Consider the following 24,813-nt stretch of genomic DNA (forward strand, 5'->3'; position numbering starts at 1 on the left):
GTTAGGTTCCCTACTTAGACTCTCACCCTCTTACTGACATGTAGCTTAAACCCTTCTTACACAAACTCTGGATTCAGCCCGCTGAATCTGACTTGCAAGTCACTTGCTGAGGGGCTTGACAAAAGGAGTCTAGTAATAAAAGGATGTTCAGGTTAAAGGAGTCTGCCCCCTTTTTTAACTTATACCTTCCTCAGCCCTTTTCCAGCTCCTCTGAGTGTAAATTACACCAGTTTGGACTTATGCTTGATTACACGTTGGTATGTTGCTATTAGGATGACTAAGGGAGACATTACACATTGCCTGTGAATTTGACCTATGGCTGCAGGCTTGTGAATGACTGAAAGCACTTATTTACCTATGAAACTATATTACCTACTCTAGAAATGTCTCTTGCTTGAAGAAAAATTAGTCAAAGTACTGGATTTATATAAAGGAAGATACTGGATCTGGCTGACATTTTAATGAGCTTTGAATTTTTAAGAAAGGGAAACTTCTTTTTTTCCAAAAATTCACATAATTCCCTCCTCCTTTTTTAAAAAAACCAATGCTAGAAGACATATATTGGGATCTCGGCATTCCTTCAATAACAATTGTAGAGAGAGAAAAGTACGATTAATTCTGCTTTGGCAGAATAAAGGAATCTCTCCAACTCAACACCTGCTAGCATTATTAGAAACACAGTTTTAGAAGTAGGCTTGTTAAGGTTTTTATTGTGTTGTTTTATTTTTCTCTTAAACAGAGCCGAGCTTTATCGGGCCTCAGGGAAGTTTGAACTACTTGATCGTATTCTACCAAAGTTGCGAGCCACTAATCACCGTGTGCTTCTCTTCTGTCAAATGACATCCCTCATGACCATTATGGAGGACTATTTTGCTTTTCGAAATTTCCTTTACCTTCGCCTGGACGGTAAGCTGAGAGAGGAAACAAAGCACAGACAATAAACTGAAAGGTGGTGTGATTCAAGGGATAGGGCACTGGACTGGGATTCAGGAGACTTGGGTTCTCTACCTGGCTCTGCTGCCATCTTGCTGTGTGACTTTGGGCAAATCATTTCACCACCCTGTGCTTCTTTTTCTCCTCCCATTCTTTTGTTTTATATATTTGGACTGTCAGCTATAGTTTGTACAGCACCTAACACAAAAGGGCTTCAGTCTCGGCTAGTGCCTCTGCTCACTAACCTAATAATAAAATATTAAAATACTTAGTCTGTATGCACTCAAAATACTACACTTGGAACATATTTGAGGCCATTACCAGGATGCAGTTAATCTAGTGATCCATCAGGTCTGGTCTAATTCACTGTTTTTCAGATAAGATGTAAAATGAAGGTTTGCACCATTTGTCAGAAATGAAGTCCCTGTGGCAATTTTCTTATGAGTAGGGGTGTTAACGACACTGTTCTGGCCAAATTCCAATTGACGTAATTACTTTCTACCTATTTAAATTCCCATTCCTGTTTATCCACTGGGATTGCTGTATTTTTGTGACAGGTAAAGTGATACCTAGATAACTTTAACTTACAGGAGAGTTGGGAAGGTTAATTAGTTAATGTCTGTGAGTGTTTTATGATCCTTGAATGAAATCTGAGATAGAAATGTAATGTAGTAGTATTAAAAGAACATAAAACTAAAAATTGCCTGTTTTATCCCACTCAGGGGATGAAATGCATAATAATCAACTTAGAATTTGAAAGATGATTTCTTTGTCAACAGCATATGACAGTATTCAGGATGTTTAGAGTGATCTTCAACCTTCTGCAGCAGTAACAACCTCTGTCTCTTACTAACAAGTTGAGTGTTGGCTCTTCCTTACTTCCAGTGTCAGATGTGACAATATTTAATGCAGTGTTGTAGCCATGTTGCGCCCAGGATTTAGAGAGTGGATGGGTGATGTGTAGTATCTTTTGTTCTTCTCACCATTCCAATGAATGATTACCTCACCCATTTTGTCTCTCTAATATTTAATGGGACAGTGTGTTCAGTCAAATAAAAGATAGCAATTATAGGGAAATATAACGAACAATGCCAACAATGCTCAAGTTACTTTTGGGTACTCACATTATCAAATTTTAAGTTGATTCAAAGCTTTTCATCCCTCAGGTGGGTTAAGTATTATTAATACCAAGCACTTCTTTAGTACTTTCCATCTAATGATACATTAATGAACATAGCCTCAAGATACCCTGCAGGGTAAGGGTAAGTTGTACAGATAGGGAAATTTAGGCACAAAAGTTGACTTGCCAAAAGCATCAAAGGAAATCTGGGGCAAAGCTGGGAACAATACTCAGTTCTGTGCTTTAACTACAAGACTATCCTTTCTCTGTGCAATTGACTTCAGTTTTACCTTTGACATAATAAAACCCAACAAAATACTGTGGCCATCCAAGACAGCAGACTTAGCTGTGACATTTTACATCACTGTATACTACTTACTTTAGAATTAATCCTTCCTTATGCTAGAATGTTGCTGAAAATACATACATGTGTAAGTACCATTTAGTCCTGTCATTTTTCAGTGTGGTAGACAGCATATTAGAGAGACAAGGTGGGAAAGGTAACATCTTTTATTACACCAACTTCTGTTGGTGAAAGAGACAAGCTTTAGAGCTACACAGAACTCTTCTTCAGCTCTGGGAATGGTGCTTAAAGTGTCACAGCTAAATACGAGGCGGAATAGAAGGTTTAGTGCACATATTCTAAGGGACCTTTCAAGGTGAAGTGGCCCGTTAACACCCCTGCAGTCATAGGGCAAAAGAGGGGGGTTAGTGGGTTACAGACTGTTGTAATAAACCATAAATCCAGTGTCTTTATTAAGACCATGACTTTTTGTGTTTAGCAAAGTTATGAATGTAAGCTCCCACACTCATCTTTTGAAGGTATTGTGCAGGTTTCCTCTGAGGACAAGGATTCGGAGGTCAGATATGGAGTGATCATGTTGGGAATAGTGTTCACCCCTGGGTGATGGGGTGTTTTTGTCTTTTATCATTTTTCTGTGTGAGCTCATTTGAGAGCATAGTGATTGTTTGCTTTCACCCACATAGTTATTATTGGGGCATTTTACACTGGATGAGGTATACAACATTATGTGATGGGCACCACCCATAGCTACAACCAGCAGTCATAAGAAAAAAGAGTCATCTGGCCGGACACCCACGGTGGATGGATGGAACCACACACTTGATCATTACCTTGATTTGCATCGTCTGTAATCCTTAGTGAACATCACATCCATTACAATCTCTCCAGCACATACAAGACTACATAGCTTAAAGAAGACTCCACACCACAATTCACCCAGGAATTTAAGGATATCATCAAGTCCTTCCCCAGACAACTCCAAGAAAAACTGTATAACCTCATCCCCTGGAAACCAACCCCAAGGATCTTCGTGTTTCCCAAGTTATGTTTTCCAAGTTAAGGGAACCCTGGCAGACCCATTACTAGGGCTCCATGTTTGTCATGGAGGTCACGGAAGTCACGGATTCTGTGACTTTGCACAACCTCTGTGACTTCTGCGGGGGCCAGTGTGACTGACCTCAGGGCCGCCCAAGCAGCGGCCGGTGCGGCTGGCTCCGGGGACCGCCTGAGCAGTGGTCCCGGAGTGGCCAGTGCAACTGCAGCTGATGATCCCCAGGCGGCCGGAATAGCCTCTTCCTCAGGCGGTCCGGGGCAGCAGTGCCCAGGTGGCTGGTGCAACCGCTGCCGGCTGCCCTCCACCGCTCTCAGCAGCAGCCGCCCAGGATGTCTCCCCCTAGCAGCGGCCTCTCCAGATGCCCACCCACCCTACCCCACCCCACCCCCAGCAGCAACTCCCTTAAAATTTAGTCAGGGGTATTTATAGTAAAAGTCGTAGACCAGTCACAGCCTGTGAATTTTTGTGTATTGCCCGTGACCAGTCCATGACTTTTACTAAATATACCCGTAACTAAATTGTAGCCTTACTCTATATCTGGCCAGGGCATTCTTACTGAAGGAATATCTCATAGAAAGCCCTCTCAAAACACTCACCACACACAGGGCCAGATTCCTCCAGAAACCTGGCAACATGAATAGCTCCCTCAAAACACCGTCCTGGCCACTGTGGATGTCATCTCCCTATACACCAGCATCCCTCACAATGACAGTGTCACGGGGTACTCACTCACCACAGGTAGCGCTTCCTTCTGGCTGCTCTGGGGAATAGCTCTCTTTCAGGTCCAAGGCTTCCCGTTGTGATCTCTCTCCCGTTGTCCTCTCCCTTGCTCTGCGGCCACTATCTCACTCCAGGAGCAGCAGCTTCCTCTTTATATCTTGGTCCTCCAGCCAGTTCGCTATGGGTTTTCCTCTTCTGGATATAGAGTCTCACAGATCCGTTGTCCAGGCACTGCCACTCTGTCAGTGGCTGGTAGGGGAACCTTGGTCCATCCACCACTCCGGGTTCCAGCCCAACGACGATGCAACATGCAACCAAGGTCTGCTCAATCCCCAACCTTGCTACTCTCTCTCTGGGATGCTTCCTACTCACCTCCCATAGGCTTTTTTCTCCACCCTTCTCTTTGCAGGGTATGCCCTTCCCTCAGGGCCAGGCTCACATTGGTAAACTCATCTATTTCATCCTCACGCATAACAATTTTACATTCAACAAACACTTCGTCCATGGGACAGCTATGGGACTAGGATGGCTCCCCAGTATACCAATCTCTTAATGCACCATCTTGAGGAGGAATTTCTGGACAAATGCACCACAAAACATATGATATACCTGACACACATTGATAATATTTTCATCCTCTGGACAGACAACTGAAACTAATTCAGATTTCCACTACAATTTCAACATCCACCACCCATCCATCAAACTCTCTCTAGAACACTCCTGCACCAGCACCAGCTTCTTGGACACTACAATCAGCTGCAACAATGGAATCCTACAGACAGTTATATACAGGTATCCCATGGATCGCCACACTTGCCTTCACAAAATCTAGTAATCACCCGAAACACACCAAAAAATCTGTTATCTACAACCAAGCACTCACATCACAGAATATGCTCTGAGGAGGAAGTCTGGGATACACATCTTAACACACTTAAAACCACCTTCCCCAAACAAGGACACTCCACCAGAGAAGTAGATCGTACAATGGAATGGGCCATCCAAATAGCCGAAGAGAACCTGCTTCAATACAGAAATATAACCTTCTCTGGCCGTACACCCCTAGTTGTCACCTACCACCCCACACCCATATGGGGTATCATTAAACAGTTACAACTCATACCTGGTGGGGACCACATCCTGAAAGAAATCTTTCCTAAACTCCCTCTTCTGGCCTTCAAACAATCCCCCAACTTTACCAGGCTTATCATCAGAAGCAAGCTCCCCAGACCAGGACTCACCAACTTAAAACGGCAACAGACCCTGCCAGAACAACAGATGCAGGACATAGAAACATATCTCCACTGCTATGATAATCAGTTCCCACCAAAACACACCTTTCAAGATCCCTGGTTCCTATACAACCTTATCACAACACATGGTGTACCTCAGCCAGTGCAATAAATTTCCCCATAACAGCTATGTGCATGAAACCAGACAATCACTACGCTCTCAAATGAACTCTCACAAAAAAATGATAAAACACACAATCACCCATGGGCAAATGCTTTCCCCAAAACTTTCTCTACAGCTGTCCTCAGACATCTCTGAGTTCTCAGTCCTCATCTTCAAAGGACAGCTCACAACACCTCCAAAAGACGAGCCTGGGAGCTTAAGTTCATAACTTTGCTAGACACTAAAAGTCATGGTCTTAATAAAGACACTAGATATATGGCTTATTACAAGAATCTGTAACATACTAACACCCCCCCCCCCCCTTTTTTTTTTTTTTTTTTTTTGGTCCTATGACTGTAGGGGTGTTAATTGTCCCATAGAATATGTTTTAACTAAAGTTAAACAATCTGTTCCACCTTGTATTTAGCTATGTGTTTAAGTACCTTTCCCAGACCTGAAGAAGAGCTCTGCATCACTCAAAAGTGTGTTTCTTTCACCACTAGAAGTTGGTGCAAGAAAAGATATTCCCTCACTCACCTTGTCTCTGTTATTCGTGTTGTTTAATAAGCTGCGTTTAATACTCATTGGGTTTAAGATGACAATGTTATTATACACTCCAGTTTTCCTTCATTTTCAGTTTCATGGCAAAACATTCTTGCAGGCTGAAATATGGTTCAAAAGTAAATCTCATATTTCTCTCCTTCCGCCGCTCTTCCTGTATCACCTTCTTCACATCCACTCTGTTTCTTAATGACAAATGTTTTTGGTCAATAGTTTGTGACTTTTTACAAGGGACAGATTTTCTCCTCTTCATATGTGTGTGTTGGATAACTAAAAATCTCCTTCTTTCTCTTTGGTTTCAAGCAATGTATAAAGAGTGTGGTGGAGGGAGGACAGCTAAACATATATGATTTTATATATGTATATTTATGTTTATCATAGCCATGAAACACTGGCTGATTGGTTGAAGCTTCCTTTTGAAATGTATAGTATAGTTAAATTCACTGTTCATTTGTGGAAACCTTTGTCCAGCATCCTAGCACTTAGACAGTTGGCCAAAGCGCACGTGTGCAGTAATGAGTCTACACAATGTGAAGTGCAGATAGGATGTCTGAGGACAAGTGAAGTGGTTTGCCGCCCACATGCTTCCTCATCAACTTGTGTCTTTTGCGGATTACTTCTGAACAAGATCTGTGTCATGGGATTTCTTTGCATATCTTTTCAGGTACAACAAAATCAGAGGATCGGGCTGCTCTGCTGAAGAAGTTCAATGAGCCTGGGTCACAGTACTTTATCTTCTTGTTGAGCACAAGAGCGGGAGGCCTGGGCCTGAATCTTCAAGCTGCTGACACTGTCATTATCTTTGACAGTGATTGGAATCCTCACCAGGTTATTTTTATTTACTTATCAATGATGCAGTGTACAAAGAGAATTGGAAATGCTTTTGGGGCTTCCTGATTTAATTTGGGAAATTTTATAGTGAAACAAATTGGCTCTGTACCTCCAAGTGCCACTTTGTAGAGAATAAGTCACCAAACAACTACTTGTAAATAATGATTTGTTTTAAAGCAGTAAAGTGATATGGGTTTTTCCATCTGCCAGGGAGCCCCCCGCCACGCCCTGCCATGTCAGAGCTCTGTGGATTCTGTCTCCTACTCCCACAGTGTAGCTATCCTCATCCTCTTAGTCAGGGAGCTAGTAAATTGCTCCCTTTGGAGCATATGAATCCTGATCTTTTAAACAACTAGAAGTGTGGCAGTAGAGTGAGTACAAGGCATTCCCTCTCTCAAGAGGCTAATTGCAATACTTCCACAGCAATTTTGCAGTTTCATAATAAGGGTGGTGTAAAAGAGTCCTCTTATGTTTTCCTCCCAGATGGTGGGAGACTCTGGTCATGCCCAGTTATTTACAGGCCCCAGTTCCTTATTTCTTGCAAGGGAGACCCTTCCCTTTGTGGACCTTCTTAAGTCCCTTCTCATAGGGGATCAAAAGGAAAGTTAAATGTCCAGCACACCGGAGAATAACTTCTTCCTAGAGCCCCTCAAAGAGGAAAAAAGGCCAGCAGTACCTTCTTATTTCAAGGGCCATCTGCATAGCAGTTTTTGAGAAGTCATTCTGGCTGGGCTGCTGAATCGGGCTCACTCTGTCAGGCTTTCCTTGGGAGTTCACTGCACTCCCCGTAGGGTCGGGGTGGAGATCTCCTTCTGGATGGGAGTTTCCCTATGGCTCCAGGAGTAGCTCCAGCAGTCTCCTGCTCAGGCTGATCTCTCTCCCCAGTTGACTGCAGTTTCCTCCTTTTTAAAGTCCGCCTCCCTACCATACATGATTGATGGGACCAGAGCAGTGGGACTAGCCCTGCACACAGGGCCAATCTGGCACCTTCCTCATCAGCGTGGGGTTTATACACCCTGTCACAGGTGGCCGTAGTAACTAGAGATGGGTAGTAGTGAGTACAGATAGAGGATGTTTAAACTAATACCTCATGCTAGCCAAAAAGCAAGTAGAAGCAAGTGTGTTCTGTGCTTGTCTCTTAGTGAAACATTTTTTAAAAGTAGAGGTTGTATAGGAATGGAATTGCAAGCCTATATTTATACTTTTATAGCATGTACAGTTAGCTAGTCAAGTGCCCCATGCAGAACTAAGTGGAGGGATTCCTTGAGAGAGGCTGAAAAGATTTTGTTTATTTAAAACTTTAAAACAGGACTGTCACAAATGCACAAAGATCAGGATGATCGGAGACCTCAAGATCCTGAACAGGAACTTGGAACAATTCACAGCTTGTGTGTGTTGGTTTGGAGAAGGGGTCTCAAACTCAATTTACCTTAGGGCCAGTGCCAGTCCTCAAATCCTCCCAGCGGGCCAATAATGTCACTGAAGATGGTGTTCAGAAAAGAAAACGTTTATATTATATTTTTTATTTCAAATTTCTTAGAAATAATAAAACTGTCATACAACTTTATACAATTCTTTGCCTGCCAGAGAGTTTTTAGTGTTTGCCAGACATCTGGCAACACTTCCGTTCTGTCAGTTTGTTGATGTTTGGCCTCAGTGACTGAGCAGTTGAAACCTTCAGGATTGTAGCCAGGTGTACATCAGATAGTTGTGTTCGGTGTTTTGACCTGTTTGTATTCATTGTGGAAAAAAGTGATGCTGACTCTGCCCAGCAACTAATGATGCTGCCTCCATAGCTGACTCTGCCCGGCGACTAGTGTCTCTGTCCCTCTCCCCCAGCCAATGGGAGCTGCGGGGGGCGGCGCCTGCAGCAGACATTGCCAGCAGCATGTCTGCATGCTAGGGTGACCAGACAGCAAGTGTGAAAAATCGGGATGGGAGTGGGGGGTAATAGGTGCCTATATAAGACAAATACCCAAATATCAGGACTGTCCCTATAAAATCGGGACATCTGGTCACCCTACTGCATTCGTCTCTCCTCCGCGGACTGCACTGGGGTGGTTCTCGAGCTGCACGTGGCCCGCGGGCTGGGACTTTGAGACCCCGGTTTGGGGTTTCTGAAAGCAACGCAAAATGTACTGTACTCTGGTTTTACATTTCCATTGGGTTAGTTGTGTGACATTTATAGTACAGATCACTGTATGTGCAGCACCCAGGTAGCAATATGCACAAACCGTAAATAATATTTTGCTGGAGTGCCAAGTATACAAACTACTAAACTGTGAAGTAGCATTCAATTTCTGTTTTTCTCTTGGGGATGGAAGCAATATGTTAACTTTAATTAGGCATGTGCTAAAAGGAAGATACTAATAATATTTGTTAGAGATCCCCAGTCTGTAAATGAATTGCATGAATGTGTTCATACTGTGACTTTATGTTCACTTTTATCCACTGCTGGCTGCAAATATGCCTTTAATTCAAAACATTCTATTAATTTTAAAGTGCCCAGAGCAAAAAAATGCCTAGGCAGGGCTTTGTGATTGCAATCCCAAACATCTGGATTGAAACAGGCTGGTTTTAAAAAAAACTTTTAATCCTTATTTTAAGAGGCCTACCTCATGTAAAAAAACACTACATTGTGATAGTACAATGCTTGCACTTTTAGATTAACTGCCCTCCATTAGTACTGTTTGTATCTGACTCCGCTGTAGTAAAATTATGACTTCTGGAAAGCTGATAGGATTGTAGTATCTTAATAGAATTCTAAATAAATAAAATTAACCTCAATCCTTGACCTGCTGTGTTCTCTTGGGGACTGGGACTAGTGAGTAGAGCTGCCAATCAAAAGGCTACTTTAGTTTTTAGTAGACATTTGTCAGCATCTCTAATTTGAGACCATGAAATTCATGTCACTTGAGTCCAAATTTAGACAATTTGAACCCACATTTCCAAAGCCAAAAGATTGGTGGCCTAAGCCACTGCACTATTTTAGTCATCATTGTGTTTGTTTACTAGTGCCCATACTATTGTCTCAGCAATATTCTCTCTCTAAGATATAACATTCCTGCCTGGATTTCACACTCTCACTCTTCTGCCCTCACATTTGCACCCAAAATTTGGGGCAGGTAGAGCGTTGTTCAATTCAGGATTTTGGTTCAGACCCATTTCTACTAATGTATTTTATTCTCATAGACATTTTTAAAGATAATTGTTTTCTCTGACCAGACAGCTGGTTTGCATAGCAGACAGAGGCATTGTATATAACGCAGTGTATTTTTCTCAAACAGGATTTGCAGGCACAAGACAGAGCTCACCGAATTGGTCAGCAGAATGAGGTTCGAGTTCTGAGGCTGTGCACTGTAAACAGTGTGGAGGAGAAGATACTTGCTGCTGCCAAGTATAAACTGAATGTGGATCAGAAAGTCATTCAGGCCGGCATGTTCGATCAAAAATCTTCAAGCCATGAACGGAGGGCTTTTCTACAGGCTATATTGGAACATGAGGAAGAAAATGAGGTACTGTACTTGGAATATTGTTTACGTGCTCAAAAAAGAGGACAGGTTGTTTTCAAAGTAAATTGGCTAGAATATAAGAATATGAGGCATATTCAAAGAAACCAGGCCCAGTTTGCAAATTTGGCTTCCAAGTACTGCATTTGGGTGGTCAAATTATCATCTGGGTACCTATAATGCTAATCAGAGCATCTCAATTCAGAATTAGATTGTAACTTACATTCCTTCCCCTCCTTCATGAAGATAGGGAAGTAGACATCCTATAACTACAGGCTACGCTTTTCAAATGTAGGTGTCTAAGGTGAGGCTCCTAAATCCATAGTTAAGTGCCTAAATAGCCTAATTTTCAAAAGTGCTGAGAACCCAGCAGCTTTGCATGTTCATGAATACAGGACCCTGCCTCTGCCCATAGCTGCTTCTGTCTTCTATGTTCCTGAACAGAAGTAACAAACCCTACCTTCATGTGTTCCCAGGGTGAGCCAGCAGAATAGCTCTCCTCCTTTCTGCAGGGCACTAGAGTGTAATACCTTGTCACATTGAAGCTTCGATATTCCAGAGCATTTTGTAAATTTCCTTGTCAGCATTGCCTCCACAAGGGCCCATGGGTTGCTGCAAAAAGCTTCCAAAACTTTACTTGTAATTGATAGAAGTGTAATAGTAAATTAGAAGAAAGTCGCCTCTGCCCCCACCCCCTTTTGAATTGTGGCAACAGAGTGGAGGAAACCTTATTCCGCCCTTCCCTTTTAAGTAGGTTAGTAACTACTGCGCACACTAACAGAACTCTGTACAAATACTAGATCCGTGACACTTTTTCCAGTAATTCCATTCTGCAGTGACTTCTTCACCACCAAAAAACAATAACAACCTCCTACATGTCAGAGACTGTAGGGCTCTAAAAGCCTAAACTGTCCCTTTAAATATTCTTACTAGCTTCTGAGTATGGGTTGTACTTGAGTAAAGAGCATCTCCTATAGTCTTTGCTTTCATTAACATGCAAGTATGGTTCTCCAGGAGGCCTCATGATTTCTCAAAGGTCAGGGAAATTACTTCTTGAATAATTAGACTTAGTTTAATAAACTGTTATCAATGGTATATACCACTTAGAAAAAGCTAGTATGTCATTAAGCGGGAGTGGTTTTTTTGTGTGGGTTGTCAACAAACTGATTACATAAGAGATGTGAAAGGGGTTGCACACAATGACGTTGTTTTGATAATAAGCCTTTGTTTTCTTTTTAACTCAACAGTGCAATTATAGTTCGGTTTAACTCACAGTGAAGTAACAATATAGTAGTCACCCAGTCAATAGCATCCACCAAAGAAGCTAAAACTAATATGAGTAGAGTAGATTGAAATCAATAGAAATCTTATAGTAGGGGTTTGGGTTTGGCTGCATAGCTGGCGTTCAGGGTTCCTGGATATCTTTCTTTGACAGATGACCCTTGGAGCAACCAATTAAATAAAAATCTCCCTCTTATTCATTAAGCACAGTTGTGCACATCTTTGGTCTAGGTTTGCTTGCAGTATCTCTGAGTCATTTTTTTAAAATAACTAATTAATACTAGAAAATGACCATCAACAATTAATATCTTATTTTAAAAATGATCTACCTAATATGTTGTTGTGTGAAGATACTATATATCATCTATGTTTGCTACACTTACTTCCTTTTACTAACAGAAAATTATTCTAGTAACTAGTAATCTACCACTGTGCAGGTTACTGTCCATAAAGAGTCTGATTCTAAAGTCCTTATTAATTCTGAAATTTGAGACAAAAGTCAGTAGGAGTTTTGTGTGTGTGCGTTAGCTTTTTAACCATCCCACAATACATACATTTTCTCATTATGATAACCTCTCGCATGTCATGTAACAGCAACTATTAACATGTTACCTGCAACTGTTTTTAATATTACTCAAAAAGCAGGTAAGCTTAATAGTAAAATTGAGGTTTGTAAAGTACTGTGGTAGGAAACCAGGTCTCACAGCACGGAGGCTAGAACTTCTTGGGCTCTGCTTATGTTGGGTTATAGACAGTATCGTGAGATGAGTAGTCAGTCTTGCTGTGAGGTTGTATTCAGTTTCAAACTTTACTGGCATGTAATTTACTGTTTGAACCAATTGATCTAAAGCCAAAAGAGAGATGAAATTGTAAAGAAGTTCATTCACAAGACTATGCTTGGCTAGGTCATAGTTTTGATGGATTTTTTTAAATAATCTAGTTTATTGATGATGTAGTTACAGATATGAAGATTGCAAATATGTTTCTAGAGTATTTTGTTGAGTTGTCTATAATCTCTAACACATAACTGGGTAACCTAAAATCTTTATCAGAATTGCTCATTGAGAACTCATGCCAAAGACTTCCCTCAAGTGAATTTTGTAAGATTATCCAACCTTCCCCTTTCTGAGGCTTTTTCTTGTTGCCTATGAATAAAAATTAGAGGGATAAAAATTGAATTGCAATTTCAGTTGAAATTATTTTTGTGGTGGATGGGGCCAACCTAGTAATCTCACAAAATATTGTTTGGGCCCAGCACAATATCATTATATTACGATGTTGCTTATGCAATGAGTTTGTCTTGCAGGATAAACTTTTAAAGGCCACAACCGTAGGAGGAAGGAGGCTAGAAAACAGTCATGTTCAGTTAAATAACTGCTGTACAGTTGCCCATACAGATTTAAACCTAATGTGACTGTAGCCAAACATCTGATACATATGGGGGCATATCCTCAGCTGGTGTAAACTGTCATAGCTTCATTAGCTTCAAAACAGCTATGACAATTTATACCAGCTGAGCATCTGCCTCATGGACTCTTTTTTTGCAGACTTAACCTCTACATGTTCTTTTTGTTTTGTTTTGTTCTAAATTATTCTTCCTTTTCTGTAAAGAAGTTCTGCTTGGTTCTGATTTTATTAATAATCACTTTGACCAGGGAACCTGCAGCTGTTAGGCATTAGAACTAAAAGAGTGAGGTACACACCAGCTGCCGGTCCCTCAGGGTTAAGAGTCTGGCACATAAACAGAAATCTTAGACAAATACAGTTAGCGTGCATAGACACTGTAAAATGTGTCAGCAAGCTTCATGGAAGCTTTAGAAAAAGAACTGAATGAGAAGTAGTTACCTGAGTCAATAATGAAGATATGTACTTGTTTTAATTGAATGAATAGTTCAGATCAATTCATAATTAATAAAGAAGGTGGAGTGGGGGCCAAAACAGTAAATTGTCTTTCCCTGTATTAACATAATTAAGAAGGAAAATGATAATCTGATGTAACAAAGTATAGTCTGGCCCCTTTAAAGAATAAGAGGGTCAGGACTAATCCATCCTATTCCATGACATGGCCCCTGTAAGGAATAGGTGTTAAGGGAGCAATAGACAAGCTGTTGAATGGTGGCTAGGTGGTGATCAGGGAGCTACCTCCTGGACATGATAAAACCCCAGCTGTTAGTTGACTCTGGGGGAGAGAGAAGAGAGGCTCCATGAAGCAGAGCTGGAACCTGGGTACTGTGGGCTGGGGAAGCTGGCTTGAAACATTGTACAGCCCCAGAAGGGAGGGCTATGGAATATCGTAATGAGGGAGGAGAGTTTGGGCCCCAGGGGCCAAAGGAAGCTGTATATTTATAAAGTCTCAGTGAATGGGACCCTAGGAAGGGAAATACTAGTTTAAACGCTTTTGGCTGTGAACAAGTAATTTGGGAAAAGCAAGAGGAGACTGAGGTTGGCATGCCTGCAGGGCTATGCTGTGCTATGAGAAGACATGCTCTCTGGAGGCCGTCCTGCCACACTGTTACTGTAATATCTGGAAAATGTACAGGGAATGGATGTTTTAATAAGAGCCCAAACTACAGTCCAATACTTAACAGTAGTGGTTGTGTAAGTACTTAGAACAGTGGTTTTCAACCTGTGGTCAGCGGACCCCTGGGGGTCTGCAGACTGTCTCTAAGGTGTCTGTGAAAGGTGACTTTTATGAAAATAAAGTTTCAGATCCCAGAAAAGACATTCCATTTTTCTAATCAATCAAAAGTATGTGAATACCCCCACCTACAGGTCAAAACCCAGAAGTGTTGTCATTACCATAGAAGCCCACAGTTTAGTGCCCTTTCTCATGCTGCGTCAAACACTATGCGAAGCATGCGCAACATTTATAGTTAAATTCTGTAGAGTCAGTTTTCAGTCTAAGTCTTCTATGGTAGGGGCTGTGGACCACAGGTTGAATTTCCAAAGGGTCTGCACCTCCAGCTGAAATTTCTTTAGGGGTCCACAAATGAAAAAAGATTGAAAACCACTGATTTAGAAAATAACATTTGGGTAGGACATCGACTTTAACTGTTTCTCCTTTTAGTCTGGTACTGAATGTTTCCTTATGAGTACAAATCTCAGACCCCTCCCCAAAGTCAATACCGTGGCATAATGAATTGGCATACGTCATAACAAGTGTTAAACTTCCTGCATTTCTCAGCCAGTGTGTAATAATCTTTTAAAATATTGATCTTAACTGTATTTAATCAAATTTTCACAAGAACCATTCCCAAAATGCTACCATAAAAATATATTGAGTGAACATAAGGTTGTATCATTAAACACTCAAAAGTCAGGAAATGCTGAAGTTTATGTACACAAGTGAATATGCACAAGTGGCAGAGTTTAAGTACAGACCTGAATTATATGATCACACACTGTTTCTCAAAATTTACTACATATATTCATACAACAACTTCCATGGTCTGAAATATATTAAACTCAGTGGCACTCCTCCCATGCATAAAATTACACACAGTGTTGGCAAGACTGGGGCCTAGCTGAGATGTAGTCTGGGAATTCCTAGAAACAGGTCATTGAAAATCTTATCCTTGGAAAACTTCCACCAAAATGTAGCATATGTCGTTTAAGTACCATTTACTGTATACTTCTCTTATAAATCACTTTCATGGATTCTCTTTCTGTCATACACAGAATCTACTTGAACCATCTTGTAGTTCTGTATATCTGTGGACATTGGGGGAGAGAGGGGAGAGGGAGGACTACAATAAAATTAAACAAAACTTTGAGAAATAGTATGTCATTGTAGAATTCAAAACTATTGTAACGTATACATATGGAAGCAGAGTTAAGGTTTGTCTTTGGTCAATCCTGAGTTTTTGAGTGCTTAATTATGCAACTTTATAGTTATCTTAACATAGGGCTTTGTTTGTGTGTATGGTTGGATTTTTTGTTTTGTGATTTTTTTTTTCCCCAACTCTCAAACCTCTCTTCTCTCCCCCTTCCTCCGCCACTCAAATTGCTCAGACTTTCCACTAACAGTTCCCTTTGTGCAGAGAATAAGCATGGAGAACTTCTGACCAAAAGGTGAAAGTTTTGGAAAGTTATGAGTGACTGAAACTGAGGTGAGAATGGAAGCTTACTGGGCAACATGCACTGCACTGGTCACCATATCTCCCATTGTAACTACCTGGAAACATTTAATTAAAAAAAGACAGTCTATTTCCTATTTCAGCTGAGACTACCCCCAAAAAAAAGAAAAGACTTCTATAGATGATAGTTAACACCAGAACCATTTTGTCTTGCAGATATGGATTTGAAGACTTAATAAAATGCAAATACCGAGCAATTTCTTAATGTACATGAGTGACCTAATTCATATTCCCAGAGCTAAGCACACTTAGCATCTATATGTGGGATCCTTTCTCAGTTGCAGCAGTAGCACTGTGCTCCATGTGTGTGGTAATTTTCTATTAATGGTATCCCTAAATTTACCGCCACAACTATTTTGTATTTTAATTGCCCCTTCGCTTCTGTGGTCCTATTCAGTACAGTGTAGGGCTCACATCACTGTTGGTTTTAAAGAAGATAAATTTGAGGGATGTGGATATAGTATGGCAGAAGGGATGCATTTATTGCATCTTAATGCTTCCTTGCTTATGGAGGCAGTTTCCATGGGCAGTGGTGCTTTTAGGTTCCTATTTTGTGCCTAGAACAGGGGTCGTCAACCTTCGGCATGCGGCCCAACAGGGTAATCCGCTGGTGGGCCATGAGACATTTTGTTTACGTTGACCATCTGCAGGCACGCGCCCTGACCCCACACACACAGCTCCCAGCGTCTGAAGTTCGCCGTTCCTGGCCAGTGGAAGCTGCAGGAAGTGTCTTAAAGCTGTTTAAGGTCACAGATCGGAATCAAACAGTATTTCATAGCTTCATTTTCCAATCTGTGACATTGTAGGCGAAACTAACGTTCAATACAAGTGTGTTTATCTGTGCTAGTGTCCTTGTTCTGGATGTTGCAGAGGGAAACTGTGACTGGAAGGGTTGTTGCTAAATGCACAATTTTTGATAGCAATGCCATTGGATTAAATTTCCAAGGTCCGTGAAGGAAATTGGACCTGCTTCCTGTTGAAGGAACTATGCAGTTGTTACCAGCTCAGCCATGAAAGTGCATAAGGTGTAAACCTAAAGTTTTATATTTTTAAACATACCACTTTTGAAAGCCACCATGTTGAAAGCTCTTGAGAATGACGCCCTTTCTTTGGAGAACAGGTGTAGCAGGGGCAGTGCAAGCTTTGTTCACAGTGCTCTGTGAATGTTCTTCCAGTTTGACTCTGAGGAGCCATCTTCATCTGTAAGAGGGTAGTTTGGGCTCCAAGCCTGTTCAGTCTGTGGCCTCTCCTCTGAGACTGCTATTAAGGTTGCCAGTTCTGATGTGGAGACTTGTCAGCCAGTAAGTGGACTTAGAACACCAACACCTTTCACAACAATAAATATATTTAGAGAGAGAACTGAGCACTGAAGAGCCTGATCATGCTGAAAGTGAGTGTTGTGACTGTACAGAAGTAGAACATGTTGAATGGAATACTAGATTCTAGATTTTACCAGTGAACAATGTTTAGATTGGGTTTTTTTTGTTTGTTTGTTTGTTTAGTTTTTTTTTGTATGTTTCTATAAAGGAACTTCTTTGTCAAGTAGCAGAAGGCAAAACTTTAAGTTAGAACTTGTGATGGGGCATTGGATTAAAGAAATAAAGCTTGGCCAGTTCCTTTTTCTGTGATTAGCAATACTGTTGTGTTAGGATTCTCCTCCTTCAGCCTTGCTAAGGCAGCAAAGAGAGCATGGGAGAGAAGTGGCATCTCTGGGGAGTCCATGAAGAGAATATTGTACATTAGCAAAAGGGAAATATGTACATTAACTGAAAAAATGAGCTGATAACAAGCTGTGCTTGTGACCCAGGAAAACCACAAACCAAAATTTCCTGGTTGCACGTTTGCTCATTTCTTCATACTACACTTATGAAGGTGGTAATAAGTCCCACTTGCATCTTTGATGAAGTCAAGCCTCTGTTTCCTCAGAGTAGCCTATCAGCTAGAGGCTTTCAGTTTTAGTTTTAATTTGAGTGTTTCCCATGTGTCATCCTTGGGGAGAAGGAAGGTCACGGCAGCACTGACCTGGTAAGAACGGATGCGTCAGAGCTGCCACTGCTTTGCATGTCCATAAATCTTTTTCTCTCTGTCACTAGGAAGAAGATGAAGTTCCTGATGACGAGACTCTGAATCAGATGATTGCGCGACGTGAAGAGGAATTTGATCTCTTCATGGTAAGGGAACTCTGACAATAAGTAGTACAGCTTCTTCCGTAGTCCTTTCCTGTTAACGCTTGGTTGCTAGAGCTGCTACTCTCTTGGGATTCAAACTATAGAATGGTATTGAGAGAGAAGGAGGAGCATTTACTTATTTTGCTCCCTATTTGAAAGAGAATGTAATCTCCATTGAAAAGGGAGCAGCTTCACTGGATGACTAAAAAGGGGTAAGTCCTGAAGAGTGGTAAGGTGAAGTAGTGTCCACTGCATTCTAACTCACACACTATAGGGGAAAGAGGATTCAGAGTTGCCTTGGAAGAATTCAGACAGTGCATATCAGCTGGTCACTATTTCTGGCTCTGATTTTTTGACACTATTCATTTTTAAATGGCTCTACTCTACTGGGTTTCTGCTGGGGGCAAATACAATAGTTTAACCAGTGGTATGTTAGGAGCTTATGGTGGTGCTCTTTGCTTCTATCATTGGTTGGGGTTGCCACAGGGTGATGTCAAGGGTCCAGTTTGCCTTGTCTGCACTGAGAAAGTTTAGCAATTCTTTAAGCAGGACTAGATAATACAGAGGTACAAATGCCAGCATCTGGTCTACATTAGCACTTCCATCATTGTTAGTAGCAGGGAAGCTGTGCTGCTGGGAGAATTGCTAAGAAGTCTGCCTAAGCACAGCTATTGGATTTGCCATTTTGTGAGCATACAAGGCAGGGATTGCTGAAGGGAGCCTCCACACCTTCACACGGAAGGGCCTGTCACAATCCCAGACCCTGTGTTCATGCAGCCCCTGGAGCACACACCCAAAAGGGGGAAGAGTGGAGGTGGAATCATTGCATTCTGCCCCTCCTGTACTGGGGGAGCGAGCAGGCCACTGCATTTTCTAAGATGTTGACAGACAGAAAGACACATATCCAGAAAGCTGGGAGGGACTGTAGTAGCTTGAGAGACAATCCCTGGGGTAGTACAGCTGCACATCACATCTTGCTCAGGGATGTGCCTTAAAGTACTGTACACAAGTGTGAATTGTCACTTGTACCAAACTTCAGATGGCAGAGGCAACATTTCCCCCATGTGGCAATGCATCATATTGCTATTAAACTGCCAGCCGAGCCCTGCTATGCTCTACTCAACGTTGCCGGAGAAGCATTTAAGACTTGAAAGAAGTGATATATGTGAGAATGGGTCTGTTCAGGAGTTCTCTGTCATTTAAACATTCCCACAATAGGAGTCAGGTGTGAAGAGTTTGGCAGGCCAGGAACCAAGAGGAGAATGTTTGATTTGCCAGCACTGCTAGTCAAGTGTATAGTGACATACCATGGTAGTAAACTAAATGGCTCCTTCCCGCTCTCCATCACAGATACACATTTTTGTATACCTGGTGCAATTTCCTGCTGCTCCTGTTGTGTTCAAGCTGAGTAGTTGACTTTACAAGATATATGGTGATTGATGTGGGTGCTGTTGTATCAGAGATAAAGACTGAAATTTAAATATCTATTTTTCACTGTGCAACACAAGCAGATTTGTTGTCTGAAACAGCTTCTTAATTCCAGCAGCCCAGAAGGAAGGAGCCAGAATGCAGGTTGAACCTCATTGTTGAATTCATGGCTAACTTCAACAAGGTTTTGAAGCTTTCTCTATTTGGATTAAGCTTGAGCATTATCACAAAACAACCAAAAAGGAGGGGATCAGGAGTCATGACGGTTTTGCCATTGTTTGTGCTTAAATCATACTATCTATATTAATGCACCTAAAAACCTCTAAAGGAAAGTAGGGTGGAAAGTAGGATTTAAATCGAGGCTATTTAAATCACCAAGTGAAAAGCCTCGATTTAAATAATCAATTTTAATCAACTTTTCCACTTCACTTACTTTCTAAAGAAAGGTACATTCTCATTGGTTAATATAACCATGAAAATGTGTTAATTTGCAGCTAAATATAGCATCCATCAGTTACCTCGGTACTGCTGCCAACTTCAGGGTTGACACAACTTCCAACTCCGGAAACGCCGGAGGCATACTCGGTGCCGCTGGTCCACCATCAGCAGCAGCTCCTTGGTCATTCTGGGCTACGAATGAGTCAGACCAGTTGCTCACACACTCAGGGTTGGCTCCACTTTTATCCCCTGAAGGCCAGGACCCTTTGGTGTCCAGAATGGAACCTTCTTCTCACTCTCCATCACCTGACCTGCATCAGGGGCCGTTCATGGAGAACTGTGGGTACCAGGATTGGTGCTTGTCTCACGCTCGGGCTGAGGGGCCCTTGCCTGGCACCTACTGGCCACCTATGCCCTATCCATGCCAGTAGCCTCCATGGAATGTGTGGGATGCTCCTCAGTTGCAGAAGTTCCACTCCTCGTCTCGCTTGAAGGTGAGATCACCGACCAGGTCTGTGGCAGTGACCGTCAATTTGGCACTGGTCCAGGCACCGGTGAGCCTTTACCTCGTGGAGCCACCAGAGTCATTCCATACAAGTCCATCAGTCCTGGAGCATGATCCGGCTCTGTTGGAGTTAACCACTTCATCTTTGTTCCCAGACGATTCAGTAGTGCCTGTCTCTTCCTCCCCTTTGGTACTGGAGGATTTCAAGGCGTACCAGGACCTTTTGCAATGTGTGGCTGTTTCCCTGGGTATTCAAGCAGAGTTCCTGCAAGAGAACACTCACAAGTTAATGGATATCCTGCAGCTGTCTGTCCCGGGAGAGCTGCCCTCCCTATTAACGATGCACTCCTTGAGCCCGCAAAAGTCCTCTGCAGCATGCCAGCTTTGTTACCACTTGCAAAACATTACATGGAAAACTGCTACTTTATTCCAGTGCAGGGATTTGAGGGTTTTTACTCCCATTCGGCCCCAAATTCCCTGGTTGTAACTGCAGTGAACAAAGAGCCTGGCAGGGCAGTGTTAAGTCTATTCCCAAGGATAAGGACTCTAAACAAATGGACCTGATGGGCAGGAAGATTTATACTTCCTTTTCCTTGCAAAGGTGGATAGGTAACCAGCAGGCATTGCTGTCCAAGTATGACTTTGTGAACTGGCCAGCTATCTCTAAATTTGCAGACCAGCTGCCCAAAACACCGAAAAAGGAATTTGGGGCATTTGTCACCAAAGGCTGCTTGGTGGCTAAGACTTCACTGCAGTACATGCTGGATGTCCCAGATACTTTGGCCAGAGTAATGGCTTTGGCAGTGACCATGAGAAGGGCTTCCTGGCTGTAAAATCCAGGCATTGCTCCCAATGTGCAGCAGGCCATAGAGGATTTGCCTTTCAGTGGCCAAGCACTGTTGTGGGAAAGACGGACAAGAGACTGCATTCCGTAAGGACTCAGACACTACCCTACAGTCCTGTACATGCTAGTGGTGCAGAGGCGCCACTATGGTGGTCAACAGCGGCGGCAGCAGTATCATCCACAGTACATATTTGAGCAGCCTTTCCCTCCCTGAGATAATGCGACTATCCCAGAATAGAGCGTAGATTCTCTAGGACAGGGGTTCTCAAACTGTGGGTTGGGACCCCAAAGTGGGTCGCAACCCTGCTTTTCTGGGTTAGTCGCATTATCTTGGGGCGGGAAAGGCTGCTCAAATATGTGCTGCAGACAATATTGCTGCTGCTGCCGCCACTGTTGACCACTGTAGTGGCACCTCTGCACCACCAGCATGTACAATAGTACAATTGTTAGACTTGCCGGGGCCCGGGGCCTAACCCCAAGCCCTACCACCTGGGGCCGAAGCCAAGCCAAAGGCTTCAGCCCTGGGCTGCAGGGCTCAGGTTACAGGCCCCCTGCTCGGGCTGAAGCCCTGGGCTTCAGGTTTGTCCTCCCAACCCCAGCTTGGGATGGTGAAGCTTGAGCTTTGACTTTGGCACCCCCACCTAGGGTGGTGGTGCTCAGGCAGGCTCAGGCTTCAGTCCCACCTCCTGGGGTCGCATAGTAATTTTTGTTGTCAGAAGGGGGTTGTGGTGCAGTGAAGTTTGCGAACCACTGCTCTAGGACAAGACAGTCAGGTCCTGGGTTTGGACAGTCCACACACCCTCCCAGCACCCATTTTGACTCGTTGGTCCAGAGCAGTATTCCAGTCACTGCTACTTTCTCCCCGTCTACTCTATTTGGGCACAGGCTGGCCTGCTTTCACAATGCTTGGGGCTCATTCACCACCGACAGCTGGGTCCTAAGCAGTATCAGATCAGGCTGTGCTATCCGGTTCCTCTCCATCACTCCCCTCAGCCTTCCTCCCCGTTCCTTTTCAGGGACCCCTCTCATAAGATACTGCTCCGGGCGCAAGTTTCTCTCTACTGGCTTTGGGAGCACTGGAGGAGGTTCCACCAGAACACCAGGTTTACTTCTTCTATTCCCGGTAATTTCAGGTGTCCAAATTCAAGGGAAGAGTAAGACCCATCTCAGCCTTTGCGGCCTTAACAAATATCAGATACATGAGGTTCTGAGTGGTGATTCTATTGACTGTTCTCCCTGTGTTGTCCATGAATGACTGGTTTGCTGCTCTGGACCTCCAGGACGCCTACTTTCATGTGGCAATTTTGCCGGAGCACAGAAAATTCTTTTGATTCATTATAGCGGAGTGCCATTTTCAGTATACGGTGCTTCCATTGGTCCTCTCTTCTGCCCCTTGGGTTTTTACCAAATGCATGGTCATTGTGATGGCGTATCTCAGGAAGAAAGGAATCCACATCTTCCAGTATCTGGAACACTGGTTACTGAGGGGTAGTCACAACAAGGAAGATCTTGCTCATGTCAATGCTACACTGCCTTTGCTCGACCCTCTGGGTTTCATCTTAAACACCAGGAAGTCAGCTTTGGTTCCGACTCAGAAAATTGAGTTCATTGGGGCCTTAATAGACTCTGTAAGTTCAAGAGCATTTCGGCCAACCGACTGTTTTCAGGCGATTCTCCACCTTAGCCTCAGTGTGCAGTCTCAGCCTTCCACAGCAGTTCGGATGTGCCTATGGCTCTTGGTCCATATGTCCTCTTGCACACAGATGGTCCAGTTTGCAAGGCTGCATCTTTGCCTACTCCAAATGTGGCTCAGGACAGTTTACTGTACGACTGTTCACCCCCTGGACAGATTGGTCTGTCTTCCTCAACTGGTCCTGGACTCCCTGCAGTGGTGGATATGTCCAGAGCACGTTTTGCCAGAGTGTTCCCTTCATCCGGCACTTACCTAACAGGTCTGTTGTCACTGATGCTTCCCTTATGGGTTGGGGAGCAAACCGGGGGTTGCTGATAGTTTGAGGTGTGTGGTCGGAGCAAGAGTCTTCACTGCATATCAACATGCTGGAGCATCGGGCCATCTACAATGCATACCACACTTTTCTGGACCATATTAGTGGTTCATACACTTACTGACAATACCTCTATGACGTATTATGTGAACAAGCCATGGGGAGCATGCCCCAGGATGCTCTGCCATGACACAATTAGTTTGTGTCAGTCCTGCATTGAGGAGAGTATCACTCCTATAGCTGACCACTTGCCTATAGTCCAGAATCATCTCGCGGACCATGTCAGCAGAAATTTTTCCCTGAGTCACGTGTGGTCTCTGCAGACAATCATCCTCCAGGTCATCTTCACAGCTTGGGGCACGCCAACGGTCAATCTGTTTGCTGCAAGGGACAACAGGAAAGGTCACCTGTTCTGCTCTCGACGTGGCCTCAGTCTGATGCTTTCCATTTCAGTTGGCATTCAGCTCTTGTGTATGCTTTTCCCCCGATCCTGATCATCCCACGGGTCATCCTCAAGCTGAAAGCAGATTGGGCCAAGTTCAGTCTCATTGCCCCAGCATGGCCAAGGCCTGTGCTGGTTCTCTTACCTTCTCACACTGTCAGTTCAGCTTCCCATACCCCTTCTCCATCCTGACCATCTCACAGAGAATCACGGTGAAGCTGCTTCATGGCTAAATGAGGAGGAAGAGGGTGTTCAGTGGCTGTTCAACAGATCCTACTCAACAGTAGAAAGGCCTTTACCAGAATGGCCTATTCAGCGAAATGGAAGCGGTTTTCGGTGTGGTCATTGGCCTGTGGAATTCAACCGACGCTAACTGACACTGGCCTCAATCCAGGACATCCTGGGGTATCTGGTGAACCTTCAGTCGTCAGGACTTGTACTTAGCTCATTGACAGTGATTTTGGCATTTCATCCCCCATTCATGGAAGATCAGTCTTCTCCGGGGCCATGCTAGCAAGATTCTTAGAAGGGCTTCTTTTTCTCCATCCTCCATTCTGACAGCTGGTTCCTCTGTGGGACCATAACTCAGTCCTAGCAGCTTTGATGGGACCTCCGTGTGAGCCCCTGGTATTTTGTCCCTTTCTCTTTGTGTCAGAAAACTGTGTTCCTGGTAGCAATAATATTCACAAAAGGACTGTACGAGTCGCAAGAGCCTCCTTATGCACAATTCTCTGTTTCTTGCTTCGCCTAATCTGCTTGTGTCATATGCAGATTGCGCAAAGGGTCAAGCAATCTCTTCAAAGATAACATCCTGTATGAAGACTGCATATGAAATAGCTTCAGCTACACCTCCTCAGTGGGTGGGTCACAATGGGGTATACCCTGTCAGGGTGATGGTCCTTGGATTAGGGGCAGTATGGCCTAATGGCCAGAGCTAATAGGCCCGCCCTTCCACACAGAGTGGCGGGGCCTAGCGGGCAGAGCCTGTAAGACTGCCCTTCCACGCAAGGTGGTGGGGCCTAGAAGCCAGGAAGAGTGTGGGTTGGCAGCTGGGATAGGGAGACCAAGCCCCTCCCAACTCCACTGAGTCCCAGCCCAATGCCCTATCAGCGGTGAGCGTTTTCTCCATTGGGTC

General features: G+C 43.4%; 1 protein-coding gene across 7 annotated transcripts in view; it reads left to right on the forward strand.

Moving 5' to 3' along the window:
- SMARCA2 (SWI/SNF related, matrix associated, actin dependent regulator of chromatin, subfamily a, member 2) overlaps positions 1-24,813 on the forward strand; it is a 182,680-nt gene that overhangs the window by 99,861 nt on the left and 58,006 nt on the right. For all 7 annotated transcript variants that reach the window (XM_024200169.1, XM_024200168.1, XM_024200174.1 and 4 more), the window contains 4 exons: positions 740-906; positions 6,755-6,918; positions 10,209-10,436; positions 17,941-18,018. In XM_024200169.1, the coding sequence (XP_024055937.1) occupies positions 740-906; positions 6,755-6,918; positions 10,209-10,436; positions 17,941-18,018 (637 nt within the window). The remainder of the gene's footprint in view (positions 1-739; positions 907-6,754; positions 6,919-10,208; positions 10,437-17,940; positions 18,019-24,813) is intronic.

This window comes from Terrapene carolina, unplaced genomic scaffold (assembly GCF_002925995.2).
Source record: "Terrapene carolina triunguis isolate 2854851 unplaced genomic scaffold, T_m_triunguis-2.0 Scaffold113, whole genome shotgun sequence".
NCBI classification, from domain to species: domain Eukaryota; kingdom Metazoa; phylum Chordata; order Testudines; family Emydidae; genus Terrapene; species Terrapene triunguis.